The 19,095-nt window shown below is 47.8% G+C and overlaps 1 protein-coding gene across 1 annotated transcript in view; it reads right to left on the bottom strand.

The window, feature by feature from the left end:
* SYBU (syntabulin) overlaps nucleotides 1-17,883 on the bottom strand; it is a 116,757-nt gene extending 98,874 nt beyond the window's left edge. The window contains 2 exon segments of the mRNA XM_015427440.1: nucleotides 16,131-16,287; nucleotides 17,714-17,883. Coding sequence (XP_015282926.1) covers nucleotides 16,131-16,287; nucleotides 17,714-17,883 — 327 coding nt within the window.
* Between the last annotated feature and the right edge of the window lie 1,212 nt (nucleotides 17,884-19,095).

Here is a 19,095-nt window from a genome sequence, read left to right as displayed (position 1 = left end):
CCTGGGTGGTTCTTCCGATTGAAGCGCCTCAAGCCGGCCGTGGGATCGGCCGGCGTGTCCTTGTGCCGGCACATCCCGGCCCCCTGCCGAACTGCGCATGCTCGAGCATGCGCAGTTCGGCCAGGGGCCGGGATGTGCCGGCACAAGGACACGCCGGCCGATCCCACGGCCGGCTTGAGGCGCTTCAATCGGAAGAACCACCCAGGTAGGTGGTTCTTTTTGGTGCGGGTTTTCGGCCGGGAGAGACAGATCAGAGACGGGCAGGCAACGATTCCCAGATGTTGCCGTGGGATCGTGCCCATTTGATCCGCCCCCATTCTGTCTCGCTCCCGGACCAAAACCCCTCGTATGAACGGGGCCAAGGTTTTATTCAAGGTGTGAGCTTTCGTGTGCATGCACACTTCATCAGACAATGTTATGTTACTAGTATTTTTTTAAGTGCAGGACACATTTGTACAAGAGGTATTTCTACTCTCAAAAACACAGCATTCATATTGTACTGGTTAATATGTTTAACTGTTCTTTAGTTCATTATGGACTTTGCTAATGTTATAAAAATTTGATTGTTATGTTTTCTTAATACTATTGTATTATACCAATAAAATGTTATTTTAAAAAAACCAAAAAAAAACCAAAACCACAGCACTAGCAACAGAATGACAGTCTAAACGTTTTAATTTAATAGTGCGGTTAAAAATTGGTATTGCAAACAGTGAAGTGGTATGTGCTCCCAACAGTGCAAGGATCATGGCGTGTTCAGAAGAACTGCTGCCACAGTTTCAGAAGACAGCCGTGTTGATCTGTAGTAGAACCACCAGAGTCGAGTCCAGAAGCATCTTACAGACCAACAAGATTTTCAAGATATGAGCTTCCGAGAGTCAAAACTTTGACTGATGAAAGGAGCTTTGATGCTCAAAAGCTCATACTCTGAAAAACCTGTTGGTCTTTGAGGTGCTACTGGTCTCAAATGTACCCCTTCTGCTGCATGCATAATAATCCTGGCATTTGAGATGGTGACATTTCATGGGTTATGTGCCACTGAGTCTGGTTTTTTTGCTTGCTTGTTTGTTTTTGTAATGTAGCTCAGCTGTTTTCAGACTGTGTTCCAGAGAATGTTAAATTTCCATAGAAGGCGACCAGGGTTTTCCCAGTGAGATTTCCTGGAACATTTACATTACAAATCACATGCACTTAGTTTGCATCATGCCTATTATTCACTGCATCCCAAAGGCTGAAGGTACTTAACCATAATTTAAGAGAAGTTCATATACAACAAACATTCATTTACTAATACCAGATTAAACTCCAGTCACCAAATTCTGGCCCTGAAATCTTCCAAAAGATGTCCAGTGTTGAATTTGGTTAGTTTCTATACAGGGGTGGACTTGCCATTTAAATTACAGTGAACTTTCCCAGTAGGCCACTGCCATAGAGGGCCACCAGTAGCCAGGACCAGCATAAGCAAGCTCTCACAAGTCTGCCAGAGCCTCAGGCCCACTTGGCCCAGACTCTCCAATTCTTCATCAGCAATGGTTACTGTCGGTTCACCAGATGTCTTTTCCAGCTCTTTTCAGGAAGAAGCCCAAGGTGAGCTAATACCCACTGCTTACACCGCTGAGCTGAGTGACCCACACAGTACTGGCTTGTGGGGAGCAACTCAGGTTGGCTTGTTCCAGAGTCATTTTCACTTCCCAGTGCACTCCTGTTTCTACAAGGCTAGAAGTCCACCATACAAGTGAGATAAAGTGTGGTATGGCTACTAGAATGTTGCTTGTTTTGTGAACAACCTTATTGGTTGGTATTTGTACAGTGGGTGTGGCTACATTAGCCGGGAATGTTTAAAAGCAGGACAGCTGGAATGTAAAGGCTGTTCTGGCTATCAGATGTTGATCCGTGTTGGAGTGGTGTTCGAGTTGAAGAATAAAGTTGTGTTCTTGCTGAATCACTCTCCGACTGCTTTGTTAAGCGAGCGACTTAACACCAGTCATTGTCTCCCAATCTAACTTAAGTCACAGGTAGCATTGAGCATTAAATGAAGGAGGGAAGAATCATGCAAGGCGCCCTGAATTCTTTGCAGGAACAATTGGATAAAAATGTGACAGACTGGATGAGAAGGTTAAGGACAGTGCCTGTCTCCATGCTTTTGCCATCAGAATGGCGTACGTGGATAGAACTGTTAAGATGGCACACTGGTCAAGACAAGAAGAGCATTGTGACGGCTCTAGAAAAGTTCTGTCCATAGTGTGCAACAACAACGAAATATAAAGGCTGGGACCCAAAGTTCTACCACCATGCATTCCCTGAGACTCAGAGGGCTTTGAACTTCCATTTCTAAAACAGTCGTGTCAGAAGGCAAACTGATTTCGAAACTGAGGGGAATTTCAAAAGACATTTGAGCTGCTGCATCAGTATGGTTGCCAGCCTTCAGGTGGTACCTGGAGATCTCCTGCTATTACAATTGATCTCCAGACAATCAAGATCAGTTCCCCTGGAGAAAATGGCTGCTTTGGAGAATGGACTCTATAGCATTATGCCCAGTTAAGGTCCCTCCTCAAACATTACACTCCCCAGTCTCCACCCCCAAAGTCTCTAGGTATTTCCCAGCTGTAAGCATCAGAGGGGTGAGGCTCATCCTGGTTAGCTCTCTAGGGCCTGGCTAAATTCTTCCTGTCCTGGACTCAGGTTTCTGAGCCTGCTGGCCTGTTCAAGAGCAGCTGCTTACCCTGCCAGCTACAACTTAGCAGAGTCTGGAGCACACAAGCAGGCAAGGCCTGGAGCACACAGTTAGTGGCCTTAGAACTAGTTGCTCCACCAAAGCTCCCTTCCTTACCCTCAGCTTAAACAGACTAGGGGAAAGTCAACTAGGGTTGCCAAACCCCCCGGTTTGCCAGGGGTCCTCCGTTTTTTTGGGGGGTCTACCCGCCGCCAGAAGCCCCACCCCCAACACCCACAGCCACCCATCTCTCTCCCTTTAACTGTGTGGAACCCATGTTTCCTCCCAAGCCTGATCTCCGCAAGCTTGCAGGGAAATGCCAGCTTCGTGCTCTTAAAAGGGAAATGCGGCTGCTCTTAAAGGGGAAACGCCGGCTCCTGCATTTAAAAGGGAAACGCCGGCTCCTTTAAGTGCAGGGAACTGCCGTTTCTGGAGATCTGGCGCACGGGTGGGTGGGGGTAGCGGCGGACATCCCCAACATTACATCATCACGTCGGGGATGCCCCGCCCCCTCCAGGAACGCCCCCAAAGTCCCCCGCTGGGGGTGGAAGATGGACTTGGCAACCCTAAAGTCAACCCCAGCTGTTCTGAGGGCAGCTTCTGGAATTCACCTGGTTAAGGTCACAAGGGGACCAGAATCCTGCTGGGGATTGTCACCTAAAGTCATAGTCGAGCTCACGGGTTGGAACGCAGGCTGCTAGCCTAGCACTACATCTTCTCTTGGCTGCGTGTGAGCACACTGCCTCCGCTGCTCCTGCCAGGTGAGGGAGAGTCCTGGGGGGCTAATGATCTAGGCCCTGACGCAACATGGCTGACACACAGTTGTCCCAGGAGGGCAGCTGGAGGTTCTGGTGATGGACCATCAGCAGCAGGGCTTCTTGAGATCATCCTCTGGGTCTGATGGAGTCTAAGGCTGCTGCTACAGTGCAGGGGTCTCCCCTGACTTCCCTGCTCTTCCCCAGGTAACATTCCTGGTTCCTCAGGTTCCTCTTCTAAAGATTCCAAGTATGAGTCCAGGAACCGCCTAGCGGGTCCTGCCATTTCATTAAAAATCCAGCTATTCATTCAAGCTTAATATTCACTCGTCTATGAAATCTACAGCTTGCTTCCTTGACAGGAGTGAATACTAAGCAGAGCTTTCTGAAATTTTTATTATATGGGGAACACATCAAAGATCTTGCAGGAGCAGAAATAATTTTTTAAAAGCTTGAGTGAACAGTGTGTTGATTTGGAAAATCAGCTTCATATTTCATCATTTCTGTGTAATTTTTTACATCCACTGGTCTGGATGTCTTCAGCCTCTATATTATAAATTGTGAACCAAATAAGAGTCTGGACTGCAATGTTCCCTCTAAGCTGTGGAGTCCTGTGAGCAGAAATTCTACTTTGTGAGCTACTGGCATTAAAGTTGTGAGCAGGTAGTTTGGCCGCTGCATAAAATTAGTTTGCTCTGGAGCCATCTTTCCTGAGCTAAGACAAAAATGTGTGAGCTGGAGGCTAAAAAACTGTGAGCTAGCTCACACTAACTCAGCTTCGAGGGAACACTGGTCTGGAGGCAGCTTAAAAACTAAGGGCCAGACTATACGTTACATCTACCATCTGATTCCAAGAGGGACTTCCAGCACGACGCCAGCTGTGAGATTCCTGTGGGAACCCATTTCAGAAACATTGCCGTGCCCAGATTCAGATCAGGACCACAGCATGGGGGGAGGGGCTCCTACCTCCCTATATGCCATTTCCCCTACCCAAAACAGGCCCCAGGGGTGTTTTTTGGCTTGTGGGGACTGCACATCAAGTGCACATGTAGCACTCTAAGGGGGGGGCAAATAAAGCCCCCACAGGAGGATTTTAGGTCAAGAAAATGGCATGAAGGAAGGAGCCCCCCCCCAAAAAAAGCAGTGGTCCTGTGGTGTTTCTGAACTGAGCTCTCAGGGGGAACTTGCAGCAGTCTTGTAGCTACCAGTCCCTGTGGTGATCACAGGGTAAGTATAACACATCATTTGAACCTAATCACTTATTGTGACAATTAAGCCCAAGTCAGGGGCTGCTTCTCCACACAAGAATTCCATCCTCCTCCAGTCTCACTTGTGATTGGTTGCGCAGTTTGCTCAGAAGGACAGAATCCTCCATTCAATTATCAAGTTACAGCTCGGAGCTCCAGTCATTCCTCACTGCCCCGGTCCTGCTCCAAGGATTCTCAGGGCCCCGGTTCTGCTCCAAGGATTCCATAACTGCTGCCTCTAGCCACTGGGTTGGGCTTTGGGAGAGGCAGGTCCCAAGAGAGCAGTGTACTCCTCTCATGGCCAGGGATACTGCTTCCTGAGGGGACCAGTGCTAAGGCCTTTTCCGTTTTGCCTGCCAGGGCCCCAGGCCTTGCCAGCGGTCTGGCCTCCTGCTTTCATCTGCCAGCTGTCTTCTCCCTCCCATCCTCTGGCTCTGGCCTTTTATTCTCCTTCCCCCTGCCATGCCCATTTTGCCTCCTGAGGTCTCTATTCCTAAGGCGGCCTTTACCCCTGAAGAGGCTAATACAGGAACTCTTTGACCCTGCCTACCCTTTAGGCACCCTCAGGAAGCAGTCCTCTTTTTCCTGTTACCTATATTGCAGCCTCCTTGAAGACTGCTTCCAGATTCCCCCCCTGCACATCCTGGCCTGGATACCATAGGGTGTGACAGTGGCTTAAGCTTCTGTGGGCTTGAGCCCACGTTGTCCAATGAAGTGATCTTCTGTCAGCTTTATATAGGAAGAGGGGAAAGAAAAAGTAGTAAATAATGGGCTGTGAATTAGTACAACACCCATACAGTTGACTGGCTGCTTGGGTCTAAAACTCTTTTTTGTGTTAGCGTTCCGTTCTGTTAGAACACTGGGCAAACAACTAGGGGGGGAGAGTCATTCCTTTTCCGCTAAATTTCAAGACATCCATTTCAGATAACCAAATGTTATGCTTCTGTTCTGTGGGGGAAACCATCTGCTTCTTATTTCACACTGAGTTCCACTTGGTCTGTTAGAGAGATCCGTCCTTAGAAGATCCAACAGAAAATCCCCTGAATATCTTCATAAAGCATGGCTGACACAGTGGCTGAATGCAATGAATAAAGTAATAGAGAGCGAACTCAACTGTGGAAAAATAAATCTTACGTCATGCATAAAAGCACTCCATGATCTCAGAAGACTTCTTTAGGCTGAGTAACACATTCACCGAGCCATATTTTAGTCAACGGGGAAGGGGAAGGAGATTGTAAGCCACTGTGAGACTCCTTCAGGTAGTGAAGGGCAGGGTATAAATCCAATCTCCTCCTCTTCTTCTGCTAGGATATTACACGTATTGGTTTTCTATGGAAGTGTCATAATGAACAACAAATTTCTTTTTAGTTAGGTTACTGCAATTATTCCTCAGAGCACATGAATGTCAAAGTAAACATGTGATTAATACAGTAGGAACTGCGGTGGCTCAAGTGGTTAAGACGCTGAACTGCAGGCTGTGGAAGTTCAGTAGTTCAGCAGTTTAAGACCTGAGTTGCCGCATGACAGAGTGAGCTCCCATCTCTGGCTCCAGCTCCTGCCAACCTAGCAGTTCGAAAGCAAGAAATTGCAAGTAGATAAATAGGTACCACTTCGATGGGAAGGTAACAGCGTTCCGTGCACCTCGATGTTTAGTCATGCCAGCCACATGACCACGGAAACCTCTTCGGACAGCGCTGGCTCTTCGGCTTTGAAACGGAGATGAGCACCGCAACCCTAGAGTCGGACTCGACTGGCTTTCGAGCAAGGGAACCTTTAGCTTTACCTTACTTTATGTTTGGAGAACAGCTTTTACTCTATCCCTCATGAAATGTTATCATTCAGTGCGCCTCCCCCACAAATATACAGCTGTGTGCGCACAAAGTGCCGTCAAGTTGCCGCTGACTTATGGCAACCCCTTGTGGTGTTTTCAAGACAAGAGACTCCAGAGGTGGTTTGTCATGGCCTTCCTATGTGCGGCAACCCTGGACTTCCTTGGTGGCCTCCCATCCAAGTACTAACCAGGGCTGACCCTGCTTAGCTTCCCGGATCTGATATGACTGGGCTAGCCTGGGCCATCCAGGTCAACCAGGGCTTTTTTTGTAGAAAATGCCCAGCAGGAACTCATTACCATAACAGGCCACACCCAACAGCAGACACTCATTAGCATATTAGGCCACACCCCCATGTCACCAGAAGTGTGGTCATCCAGCCACACCCACCTTTTGCTTCTTATTCTGTTTACTTTGTTGTCAAAACCCAGAGGTTTTTGTGTTTTTTTGTAGCAGGAACTCCTTTGCATGTTAGGCCACACACCCCTAATGTAGCCAATCCTAATGAGTTCCTGCTGTTGGGTGTGGCCTGTTATGCTAATGAGTTCCTGCTGGGCGTGGCCAACTCAGGAGCCAGCCGGAACTCCCGTTCCTGTGCGTTCCTGGCCAAAAATAGCCCTGAGGTCAACACAACATATAGTTATTAACCCTCAAAGACAGGCAGAATATGCCCATCTTTTCTCTTCTTCTTCTTTTTTTTAATTTTGAGGGCTAATGACAGTTTGATCCTCCAGCCTGTCATGGCGTCAGTTCAAGACAGTAGGCTAAAGAAATGGGACTGAGGTGAGACATCCAAGCAGGCTTGGGTTTTAAGTGCCAGAGGCAAGAAGCAAAGTCAATTTCCCCAAAGTCAGGCTGGTTTAGGCAACAGAGAAGGACAGCTGTGTCTGAGGCCGGTCAGACCACTTGTCAGTACTGTCTGGTCTGATTGTCAGTAGCTGTCCAGGGTCTCAGGCACAGTGTTTGTTCACAATGCCTGGTGCCTGGTAAAGACTGGGATACAAAAAGATTGAACTTTTGATGTTACCGAAGCTGGCACCAAAGACATAACTCTCATTTACGGCAGCGGCCGTATGGGCCATTCTCAAGAGTGATGGGAAACAATTCTATGGACTCTTCCCAGACCCCTAACAACTGGCATTCAAAGACCTGTTCTTCCCTTTGGTTGCTGTTTTCCAGTTACTTGGTGCATGAGTTTCTACATAAGGGTTGCTGTTTGGTTGCTGTTTTCCAGTTACTTGGTGCATGAGTTTCTACATAAGGGGGCTCATAATGTGAAACTCATGTCAAACTGCACAAAGTATATATAATACATCAAGTATATTCTCTGTGCAAGAAGAAATGTCCCATCAAACAGCTGGAGATTGAGGGATTTCGGATAAAGGAAAGAGAGGAAATGCTGACACCTAGAGGTAAAATGACAGGCTTTGTATTTACAGTGTTCCATTTAAAACCAGCATCAGAAAGGAATATAACTCCTATCTATAGAAGAATGTGCCCTGACCTGGATAACTCAGGATAGCCAAAGCTTGTCAGATCTCAGAAGCTAAGCAGGGTTGGCCCTGGTCAGTATTTGGAAGGGAGATCACCAAGGAATACCAGGGTCATATGACAGACCACCTTTGAACGTCTCTTGCCGTGAAAACCCCAGGGGTCGCCATAAGACAACTGTGACTTGAAAGCAAAAAAGAAAAAACGAATATGCAAACTTGTATGCTATACAGTCCATAGGAGCCTGTGGAAGTCCTATGTTCAGCCATGTGCATATGTATCAATCTCTCGTTTCATATACAGTCCTTGAGAGATGAATGTAGAAATAGTCTCAACACAATTCACCATCTAGCTGCGCCCACACTGAGATAAAATGTGACTTATTCTTTGGCAGCATAATATGATTCTTAATCATATTTTTGTGGGCCTGAAAACCGCCGAATTTAGTAGAATTTGATTGGGGGTCATAAGAGGCAGGGCTTTTTTGGTAGAAAAAGCCCAGCAGGAACTCATTAGCATAATAGGCCACACCCCGACAGTGCAGCTCATTAGCCTATTAGGCCACACCCCATGCCTTCCCTTGGCTTGCCTGATTGCTCCGTGACTGCGGGGAGCCCAGGCAAGCCGGCCCTTGGTCAGGCCGGAGAAGGCACAGGGAGGCATTTAAATGCCTCCCCAATCCTTCCAGGACCACCCCTGGCCCACCCGCCTCGGAGTCGCCAGCGGGGTCGCTCTTCAGGCCTTCCCTCTGTAGCCACGCACCCAGAGGTCACACACCATCTTTCCTCGAACTTGGAAAGATAAAAAGGCTGCCGGGACTGTCAGCAGGGGATGGTGAGGCAACAGAGGCAGCAACAATCCAGCTAGGCTAGAGAAGGGCAGGAGGCGGCTATGAGAGGCCCATGAGGGAACTGAGCGGCATCATCCACTTCCCCTTGTCTACTGAAAGTAAGGACCTCAGAAAAATACTCAGGACTTGGCAGGGAAGAAACCTGGAGAAAAGGCAACATTCGCAAGGATGTGTGGGATTTTGTGCCTAAGAAGAGAACAGAAATGGATGGAACTCCCCTTTCAATACACAGAGCTAAGAGTAGTGAATGAAGAGGTACACAGCGTTGCCAAACCTAGCCTGGGAAACCCCTGGAGATTTGGAGGCTGTGCCTGGGGGGAGAAGGATTTCACCTAGGATCTATGGTATACCACAAGAGTTTGTCCTCTAAAGCTGCTATTTTCTCCAGGGGAAAAAAAAACCCAACAGGCCCTACCTGAAGATTGGCAACCCTATGTGGTAGGTCTCTTTCTTCACCTGGGCACAAAAGGGCTTAGGGTGCCCAGCAGGCACAGCATAAAGGCTGGGAATGTACCCTCTTAGGCTGCGAAGAAGGAGGAGGACGAGGAAGAGGAGGAGATTGGATTTATACCCCACCTTTCACTACCCGAAGGAGTCTCAGAGCATTTTACAATCCCTTTTCCCTTTCCCGCTCCACAACAGATACCCTGTGAGGTAGATGGGGCTGAGAGAGCTCTCTCGAGAACTGCCCTTGAGAGAACAGCTCTGAAAGAACTTATGACTGACCCAATGTCACACCAGCAGCTACATGTGGAGGAGTAGGGAATCAAACCCGTTTCTCCCAGATTAGAGGCCACCACTCTTAACCACTGCACCAAACTGGCTCTCCTTAGATGGGCTAGTGACAAATGTTAACACGACTATGTCACACAGCTTGGTTCAAATCCACAGAGTGGCTCACATCAATAGCTAAAACAGCCTCCAGCTGGGACCCGGAGATCCCCTGGAATTACAGCTCATTTCTAGACTACAAAGATAAATTCCCCGGGAGAAAATGGATGCTTTGGAGGGTGGACTCTATGGCATTGTACCTCATGAGGTCTCTGCCGTACCCAGGATCCATCCTCAAATCTCCATCAGTTTCTCAACCTGGATCTGGCAACCCTACCCCCCCATCCCCTGCCGGTGGCCAGGGAAGGGCCTGGCAAGTGACATCCCAAGCTAACACCACAAAAATATATAACTAAGCCATAAATAAAGCAGAACCATAGCTAAAACTAATGAACAGTTCAGCTGAAAAGCTGCAGGACAATCAATTCCCAGATAAGCAACAGTGTAAAATGAGGTCAGAACACTGGGCCAGTTTGGTTGTCTGCGCTCTTTGAGTTCACAAAAAGTGATGTGGCACAATTAGACGTGGTGATTAAACTGTCATTATCTATTTGTAATTGCAAGATAAAATTTGATGCTACAATTAAGTCGTGACGAATATGTGCACTGGCACTCTTTCACACTGTCGTTTTAAACCACTTGTCAGCCATTGCTGGTCGGATTCCTTGTAAAATGGCATAGGGTTAGAGGATTCAGACACTAGGTTGGATCCTAAGAACTGCAAGGATAAGGTGCTTCCAGAAGTGGATATTATTGTGCCTTTTCAACTCCCCCTGTACCCCAAGATACTGGTACTTCTCTGATACCAAGAGTCAAGGAACAGTGTGTAGTGGTTTGGTGTAGTGGTTAAGAGCAGTGGACTCTAATCTGGAGAACTGGGTTTGATTTCCCCACTTTTCCACATGCAGCTAGGTGAGTGACCTTGGATCAGTCTCCGTTCTCTCAGAGCTGTTCTCTCAAGAGCAGTTATCTCAGAGCTCTCTCAGCTCCACCTACCTCACAGGGTGTCTGTTGAGGGCAACGGAAGGGCAAGAGATCGTAAGCCGCTCTGAGACTCCAAGTGAAGGGCAGGATATAAATCCAACTCTTCTTCTTTATGTACAAAATGTCATGCAGCTCAAAGGGCTGCAATGATCAGGAGGAAGGAAGCAAAATCGCACTGCCACCCTTTTCTGCTGGTGGAGGAAGCAGTAGGGGCAAGCACAACAGGGCGGATTCTCTCCATTTCCCCTTTTTCATTATAGCCTCATGGATGGCATTTTCTCCATGGGGCTTTCTCAACCCTCAGCATTGGCTATATTTCAGGTTTTAAGGTGCTGCTGGCAGAATGTAAAGGAGTGGGGGGAATTTACCATCATGAGTGCCTTTACCTTTCGGTTTGCTGGATCCTTTTGTAGGGCTGTTGTAAGAGTTACTGAAGCTATTTGTGTATGTATTTAAAAGATTTCTATGCCACTTTCCCATCCAACACAGGGTCCCCAAGGCAGTAAGTATATAAAGGGCTTGGAACACTGAATGTATGTTATATAGACACACACACTCTCAATATTATTACGTTTTGCACTGGGGGGAGGAGTCTTTCTTTATAGAATTCAAATCAGAGCAGAGCATAATGAGTTGGGAGCCAGAGAAGCTTGAGTGGGGTTCTGCTCCTGGAGGTATATGTTTTCCCTGCCTCCCCCCTTCTAGCTGCAGCATTCTGAATCCCCCCCCCCCAATTCCTACTGATTTTCAGGACCATCATCAACAGCATAGGAGGTATCACAGGGAGTTCTGTCTAGAGGACTGACCCCACTAAGGTTGCCAGCCATTAGATAGCAACCACAGGAGAGGGAGGGGGCAAGGATGGAGGGAATGGCATCATGTTGCCAGTGTGACATCAATGTGATGCTCTAGAATTTGGGCAAAATTCTAAAGTAAAACCACTGTGATGCCACACTGGAGTATTTGCTAGACATGACATCATGTCATTGACATGGTGCCACTTAAAAAAAAAAAATTCCTCTGCCAGCAGGCAACACAGACAGGCACCAGGAGGTCTCCCTAGAATCCACAGAAGTTGAAAAACTTCCCCTTTGCATAACGGCATGCATTTTTCAGTTTCATAAGCAGGGATGTTGTGTTTTTTTAAAATCCACCTACTGTTAAAAGCAGACTGCACAAACTATTAGTGTTATTTGCTGATCGATGAATGACACAATCGGCATTGTACTTCCACTTAGCAGAAAATACCCTTCTTAGCCACAAGATGGCAGAGATGAATAAAATCAAGATGTGGACCATACCCTTTTTCTCAGACATTTTGCTGACTAATTTGAGAGAGTGTATGTGTGTGTGTGTGTGTGTGTGTGTGTGTGTATTGTCAGATGTGTGTCATGCTATCCAATTTTATTTTTTATCCAGTGTTTTTAGGATCTTATTTTTAAATTCAGTCACAATTATTTAAAAATTCTAGGATTTGCTCATTATCTTTGGATCTATGATTATTTTTTTCCCTGTTGTCTACTGTGTTTATTTATTGTAGTAATACTTTTTTAAAAAAAAGTTATAAACCTCCTCAGGAAACAGATTTGACTGCAAGTGCAGGATAGAAATGTCTAGTATAAATAAATAAAATAGTTAGTGCCATAGAGTGCTGAACTGTTTCAGATTATCTGCAAAATGACAAGCAGGCCCCAATCCAGGGAAAGCTAGTCGTGGTTAAATATAATTGAACTCCATGGGTTAGTTTAGTCCTAGCTAACTTAAATGTGCCTTAAATTTTTGGATTGGGGCACCAATATTTATTTAGAAGGGATCAGTGCTTGTCTCTCAATCAAATATTTATTGAGAAGGGATTATTCCTCTTCTCTCTATCAAATATTTAGAAGGGATTATTCCACCTGTTTCAATGGCTAATCTAATTTCGGATAAATTAATTGAAAGTGTCACAGCTCAGAGTCACTAGTCATCCTTCCCACTGCTTGGTAAAGCAGCCAGAATTATTATCACCAGATTTCACAGATGAAGCTGAGAAAGAATAGTGACTTGCCTAAGGCCACAAAGTAAGTAAAGTGAAGTTTGAACTGGTGGTCTTAGGCTCACAGCTCATGTGCTTCACCAGCTCTTATATATATATTTTTTTTGCCATGGAGATGGACAAGGAGGAAGGGTAGGCTGCAAGTTGCCCAAATAAATCAAAACTCTTGAACAAAAATAGTACTATTTTGAGTCTTATTTGGAAAATTTACAGCAAGTGCACACGCTGCATCATTTTAGTGTTCAACCTGCTGCAGAAGCACATTCAGCACATTTTGTTTAGATGTACTCAGGGGAAACCAGCTCTGGAAATTCACAGGAAGCTTGACCGTGTGCAGCACTGACTGGCTAGAAGCTGAAATGTCACAATCTCTACCTCTCTCAAAGCCTTGTTTGAATATTTTAGAAATCTATTCTTTAAAAATAATAATGGGGGAAATGCACATTTAACTGAATGCATTCAGTCCTTCCAAAATAAAAATGGTTGCCAACCTACCTTAAATTGGGAAGAGAGATCACTTTATTAGCATTCAATCAATTGGCCAGTAATGTCTTTCCAATAAGTTGCAAAGGCAGGAAAAGTTGAATGTGAGCTGAAAGAGAGAAAAAAATCACTGTGAATCCTGATTTCTATTGTTATAAACATTTGAATGCATCCTTATACTCATTAAGGTGGCTTCCATACGGCACCAATCCTTCCTGCAGCTTTCGTTGAAGAGAAAGAACTTTCCTTTGCTAACCTTGACAAAAAGCATATGAGGCTGACCCTGACCCAGTACAGTAGAATTTGTCCTCTGTGACAAAATGTATCTAATTATTTAGTTCATTTATACCTTACCTTTCTCCCCACAGGGAACCAAGGTGGCTTATATAATTCTCATTTTCTCCATTTTATCCTCACAACAACCCTGTAAGTTAGGTTGAGAGTGTGACTGGCCCAAGGTCACCCAGCAAGCTTCCATGGCAGAGTAGGAATTTGAACAAAAGGGTTATTGTCCCTCTACAATCAACTAAAGGCGTCATTTATACTTCCTATTATGGTGCACTAGGGATTAATGAAAGCATTTCACAAAATGGCTGCTCTAAAACTGTATAATCGTTGCCTGTAATTAGGAACTCATGACAGCACAGTCTGGAATAAGGGCCAGTCCAAGGCAGAAACAGTAATATCAATAGACCTGACTTGTTCCGGAAGGTTTGTCCTTCATGGCTTACTAAGGTTGCCAGCTCCTGGTTAGGAAATACCTGGAGATTTTGAGGATGGAGCTGAGGAGGGAAGGGTTTGGGGAGGGAAGGGACTTCAGTGGAGTATAATGCCATAGAGGCCACTTTCCAGTGTGGCCATTTTCTCCAGGTGAACTGATCTGTCACCAGAAGATTATAGAATCATAGAGCTGGAAGGGATCTCTGGGGCCATCTAGTCCAACCCCCTGCACAATGCAGGAAATTCACAAATACCACACCCCCAGTGACCCCTGTTCCATGCCCAGAAGATGACAAATAACCTCCAGGATCCCCAGCTAAACTGGCCTGGAGAAAAATGGCTTCCTGACCCCAAAGTGGCGATCAGCATTTCCCAGGGCATGTAAGAAAGGGCCACAAGAACTAAGAATTGATGCAGCCCTTCCTGCCCTCCCTCTCATGATCTGCATTTGATCAGTTGTAATCCCAACAGATTTCCAGCCACCGCCTGGCAGTTGGCCACCCTGTGGCCCAACTAGTTCATGGCCTACCTTGCTGTCTGTTGGGCCTAGCTGAGGCCTTGTCTCCACCTGGGAGTCCTACTGCAGGTTTCCTCGCCAAGAGTCTGTTAGTGACTATTAGTAATAACTGGTATAAATGTGATGTTTGATTCTTCAAATGTTCCCGCCTCTTTAAGATTGAACCACGTGGCATTCTGAAACAAATGGAAATAGCAGTTAGCAGACTTCAGTGCTGAAGTGGTTTGGGTTCTGCAAGTGTTTTAGTTCATATTTTGTGTGTTCTTAAGAAATAAAAATCACCATGTTCTATACATCCTGCCTTTTCTCTGACTGTAGTGTAGCATCTGCACTCAACTGAACTTTCCAGAAGTCTAGGCAAGGAATATGAGTCTTTTTTTCCAAGCACTGAGGCTCCAGGGTAACTACAGGGTGAAACAAATGCAGGCAAAGATCAGCAAAGCCCCAAGAATTCTGGGAATTGTAGTATGACAAAATATTAAAACTAAGGGCCATGATTGCTAATAGAAAATACATGGTTACGAACAGAGAATGCACACTGGCCCATACGGAATAGGGGGTTCGAGACTGTTTTCTGTGATGCAAGCTGATGTTATAGTTCAGAGAAGGAGATAGGTTGGAAGGCAGCAGCCCGAGCCTGGAATGAAAAAGGAGACACTTTGATTTACTACCAGGCTAAATTCTGCTGAAGAGTTGAGTAGGAAGAGGTTGCAACAGGGGGCTGAGATTCTGGTAGGTTTGCCAGGTTCCTCCTGGTCACCGGCAGGGGATGTAGGGTTGCCAGATCCAGGCTGGGAAACTCCTGGACATTTGGGGGTGGAGCCTGGGGAGGACAGGGACCTTGGTGTGATATAATGCCATAGAGTCCACCCTCCAAAGCATCCATTTTCTCCAGGAGAACTGATCTCTGTAGTCTGGAGATAAGCTGTAATGCTAGGAATTTCACATTACACTTTTTAAGCCGTTATTGTACCATCTTGGAGTGAACCAGTAAGAAGGTAAGAGTGAACCTTTCCCCTACCGCTAAGAAGCCGTCTCTAAAGCGTTTGGCATTTCAGACTGCACCGCTTTGTTTTCCCGCCCCTTTTCGCCCATGTGGGCGATCTCCGTTTTTTTTTTGAGCGTTCGTTTTAGAGTGTTATACCGCTATAGCACTATAGTGCTATAACACAACACCAAAACAGTGCAATAGCAGCCCCATTGGAATGCCTGGACTCCACTGGGATACGTGAGATGGCTACATCTGCCACCTGGAAACAAGTACCTCATTGGACAGCAGATTTTGGCGGGAAATCAGGGCATCAGTGATTGGTGTGACAGATGTTGCTGACCCAGCCTGATGTGCATCCATCCATGCCAAGAGGCGATCGGCTGGGAAGTGATTGGCACAGAGCTGGATTAGGTATAAAGGGCAGGGAGGCAAACCCCTTATCTTTGTGGGCTGAAGTTGGTGAGTGGTAAGCTTGTCTGGTTAGAGTAGTTTTGCTGATCAACAGGAGGATGAGTGGGCCAAGGGGGGTAGCATGGAAGGAATAGGAGATTTTTGACCTCCTTGCATTGTGGGAGGATGACAGAATCCAGGAAGCTCTGCATTCATCCCAAAGAAATTATGTTTATTAGAGATTAGCAGCGCTTTGACTCCCTTGAAGGCGGCTGCCTCACGGGGGCCCCATACCCAAGGGCCATTCTTGTCCAGGAGGCGATACAAGGATTCTGCTACCGCCGCCTTGTGGGGGAGGAAGGCGTGGTAGAAGTTCAATAGTCCCAGGAACGCCTGGAGTTCAGCCTTGGATCTGGGCAGGGGTACCTCTACGATGGCCTTTATTTTGTCCCTAGCAGGATGGAGGCCATCCGCGTCAACCATAACGCCCCCTGGTCCTGCCGTGACAAGCAGTAGAGGACGATATGCAGCCAAACTCAGCAGGTGTTACTGTGGTGATTAACACGTCGTCGAAAAATGGCGTGACTCCCGGGATCCATTTAAAAAGAGAGTCCATTAGTTGTTGGAAAAGGCCCGGGGCCATGCTCACCCCAAACTACAGTCTCTTAACCTTGAAAGCTCCTCTATGAGTGACAATCGTTTGCGTGGCAGCGGTTGCCTCATCCACCGGGAGCTGAGCCAGGTCCAGTTTCCCCTGCTTCACTTTCAGGCCTGCCTCGTGGAGGCGGTAGAGGACGATACGCAGCCAAACTCAGCAGGTGTTACTGTGGCGATTAACACGTCGAAAAACGATGTGACTCCCGGAATCCATTTAAAAAGAGAGTCCATTAGTTATTGGAAAAGGCCCGGGGCCATGCTCACCCCAAACTACAGTCTCTTAACCTTGAAAACTCCTCTATGAGTGACGATCGTTTGCATGGCGGTGGTTGCCTCATCCCCCGGGAGCTGCTGGTAGGCCTGGGCCAGGTCCAGTTTCCCAAAAATCTTTGCCCCTGCCAGGGAGGCAAGCACGTGGCTGACTACCGGGACCAGGTAAGCATGGTCCTGAAGTGCCTTATTTAACGCGCACTTGTAATCCTTTCAGATGCGGATGTCCCCATTTGGCTTAACCGGGGTGACTATCAGGGTTTCCCACGCGGCGTGGGAGATTGGCTTCAAGACTCCTTGATCCACAAGGTGGTTCAGCTCCGCGTCTATTTTTGGATGTAGCATGAATGGAACTGTTCTGGAGCGCATTCGGATGGGGGCCACGTTAGGGTCAAGTTGCAGTGACACCAGGGGGCCCGTATAGCGACCCAGGGTCCCATAAAAAATGGATGGGAACTCATTGCAGACCTCTCGCAGGGTCCCATCAGAAACGGACAGGGACTCATCGCAGACCTCTCAGAAATCCTGTGCGGCATGAGTGGCCGAGGAAGCTGATCAGGTCCCCCGTGACCACCACCAATTCCAATTGGCCATCAAACCCTTTATACTGGACCCGGAAACTCCCCACACCCTTTATCAGAATGCGATTCCTCTGAAAGTCTGTCAGGGTGAGGGTAGATGGGTGCAGGCGGGGGCCCCCATGGGGCAGAGTCTCTTAAGAGTCTCCTCTGAGATAATGGAGGCTGAGGAGCTGGAATCGAGCTCCATAGTGCAGGGGGACCCTCTATTTGGAAGCCTCAGTACCTGTTTCGCTGGATCGGTAGAGCTCTTCCTTGGATCCGTCATCCTCATAGTGGGTGTCCACTCTTCAGCAGGGCTGTGGCGGTGCTGGCTGGGCTCTGGACCCCCGGGAATGGCAGGCACATGTGATGTGCCCCATATGGCCGCACCTGTGGCACTTGGCATCCTGGAACCGGCAGGTTTTCCAGTCGTGCTTATCTCCGCAGCTTACGCACTCCTGGACAGGCCTGGAGCGTGATGCGGAGCCTTGTTCCTGGCGCCTAGAGGACTGTTGGGTGTGGTGGACCCCCTCATCGGCTGTCTGGTTCAAGGTCATCATCCTGCGTCTGTTGCACAGTGGACATGGTCGAGGGATGGTTTCTCTCCCAGGCCATGGCAATAGACAGGGCAGAGGCTAGGGAGCACTTCAGAAATCCTGCGAGGCGCAGAGCTGTACCCCTTCAATCGAAATTCCCAACTGGGTGAACCACGCGCGGCCGAGGAGGTTGACCAGGTCTCCCACGACTAGGCGAGCCAGCGGAGCTCAGCCAGGTTCTCTGCTACCGATTCCCGTGGTTGTTGTTGCCGGACGTAGAAGGCCACGTGGTGCGCAATCTCCGATGGCCATGGGACAAAATGGTCCTATAGCTTCTTGATTATATCCTTGAACTGTCAGGGTGAGGGTAGATGGGCGCAGGTCGAGGGACGGTTTCTCTCCCATGCCGTGGTGGTAGACAGGGCGGAGTCCAGGGAGCACTTCTTGTCCTCCAGGATGCAGCGCCAGAGCTTCTTGTTGCTCAGCCCGAAAACTAGTTTGTTGCGGAGGGCCATTTCGAGATGGGCCCCGAGAGAGCACTCCAAGGCGAGCCGGCGGAGCTCAGCCAGGTACTCTGCTATTGATTCCCGTGGTTGTTGTTGCCGGACGTAGAAGGCCACGTGGGACGCGATCTCCGATGGCCGTGGGACGAAATGGTCCTGTAGCTTCTTGATTATATCCTTGAACGAGGCATCGGCCAGCATGGTGGGGGAGAGCAGGTTGCGAGCCAGCTCCACTGTGGCAGGACCACAGGAGTCGATGAGGAGACCTTTCTTACGTTCTTCGGTGGTGACTTCATAGAAGATTAGGATGGACTTGAGTCCCTCAACCCAGGCTTCCCAGTGATGCGGATGGGTTTGGTCGAACAAAGGGACAAGTCTCGCTCCCGGAGCGACTGCCATCATGCTGCATGGAGGTGGAGGAGGAGGTGAAGCAGGAGGTGAAGAAGGCGTGGAGACAGTCCCTGTGGACAACTCACAGGTCCCATTGGTGGGTTTAAACTTCCCGCCAAGGTTCCCATTGGTGACCGCTTGAGGTTTCAGGATCCAAGTCCCTATTGTCTCCGAGAGCCAAGCTCTAGTACAAGTCGCTGACACCTGTTGGCAGTCAGCAGACATAACACCTGATACCCAGAGTTTGCATTTTCGGCCAGATTTTAACTGAGTGGGCCTGTCACAGATATGAAGGCTTGCTTGTTTGTTCCTGACTGGCAAGATGTGGCTCCCCGGACTTCCG

This window comes from Gekko japonicus, unplaced genomic scaffold, assembly GCF_001447785.1.
Source record: "Gekko japonicus isolate JY-2015 unplaced genomic scaffold, Gekko_japonicus_V1.1 scaffold2929, whole genome shotgun sequence".
Lineage (NCBI taxonomy): Eukaryota > Metazoa > Chordata > Lepidosauria > Squamata > Gekkonidae > Gekko > Gekko japonicus.
Note: the sequence above shows the minus strand (reverse complement) of the source record. Positions and strands in the feature narration are given on the sequence as shown.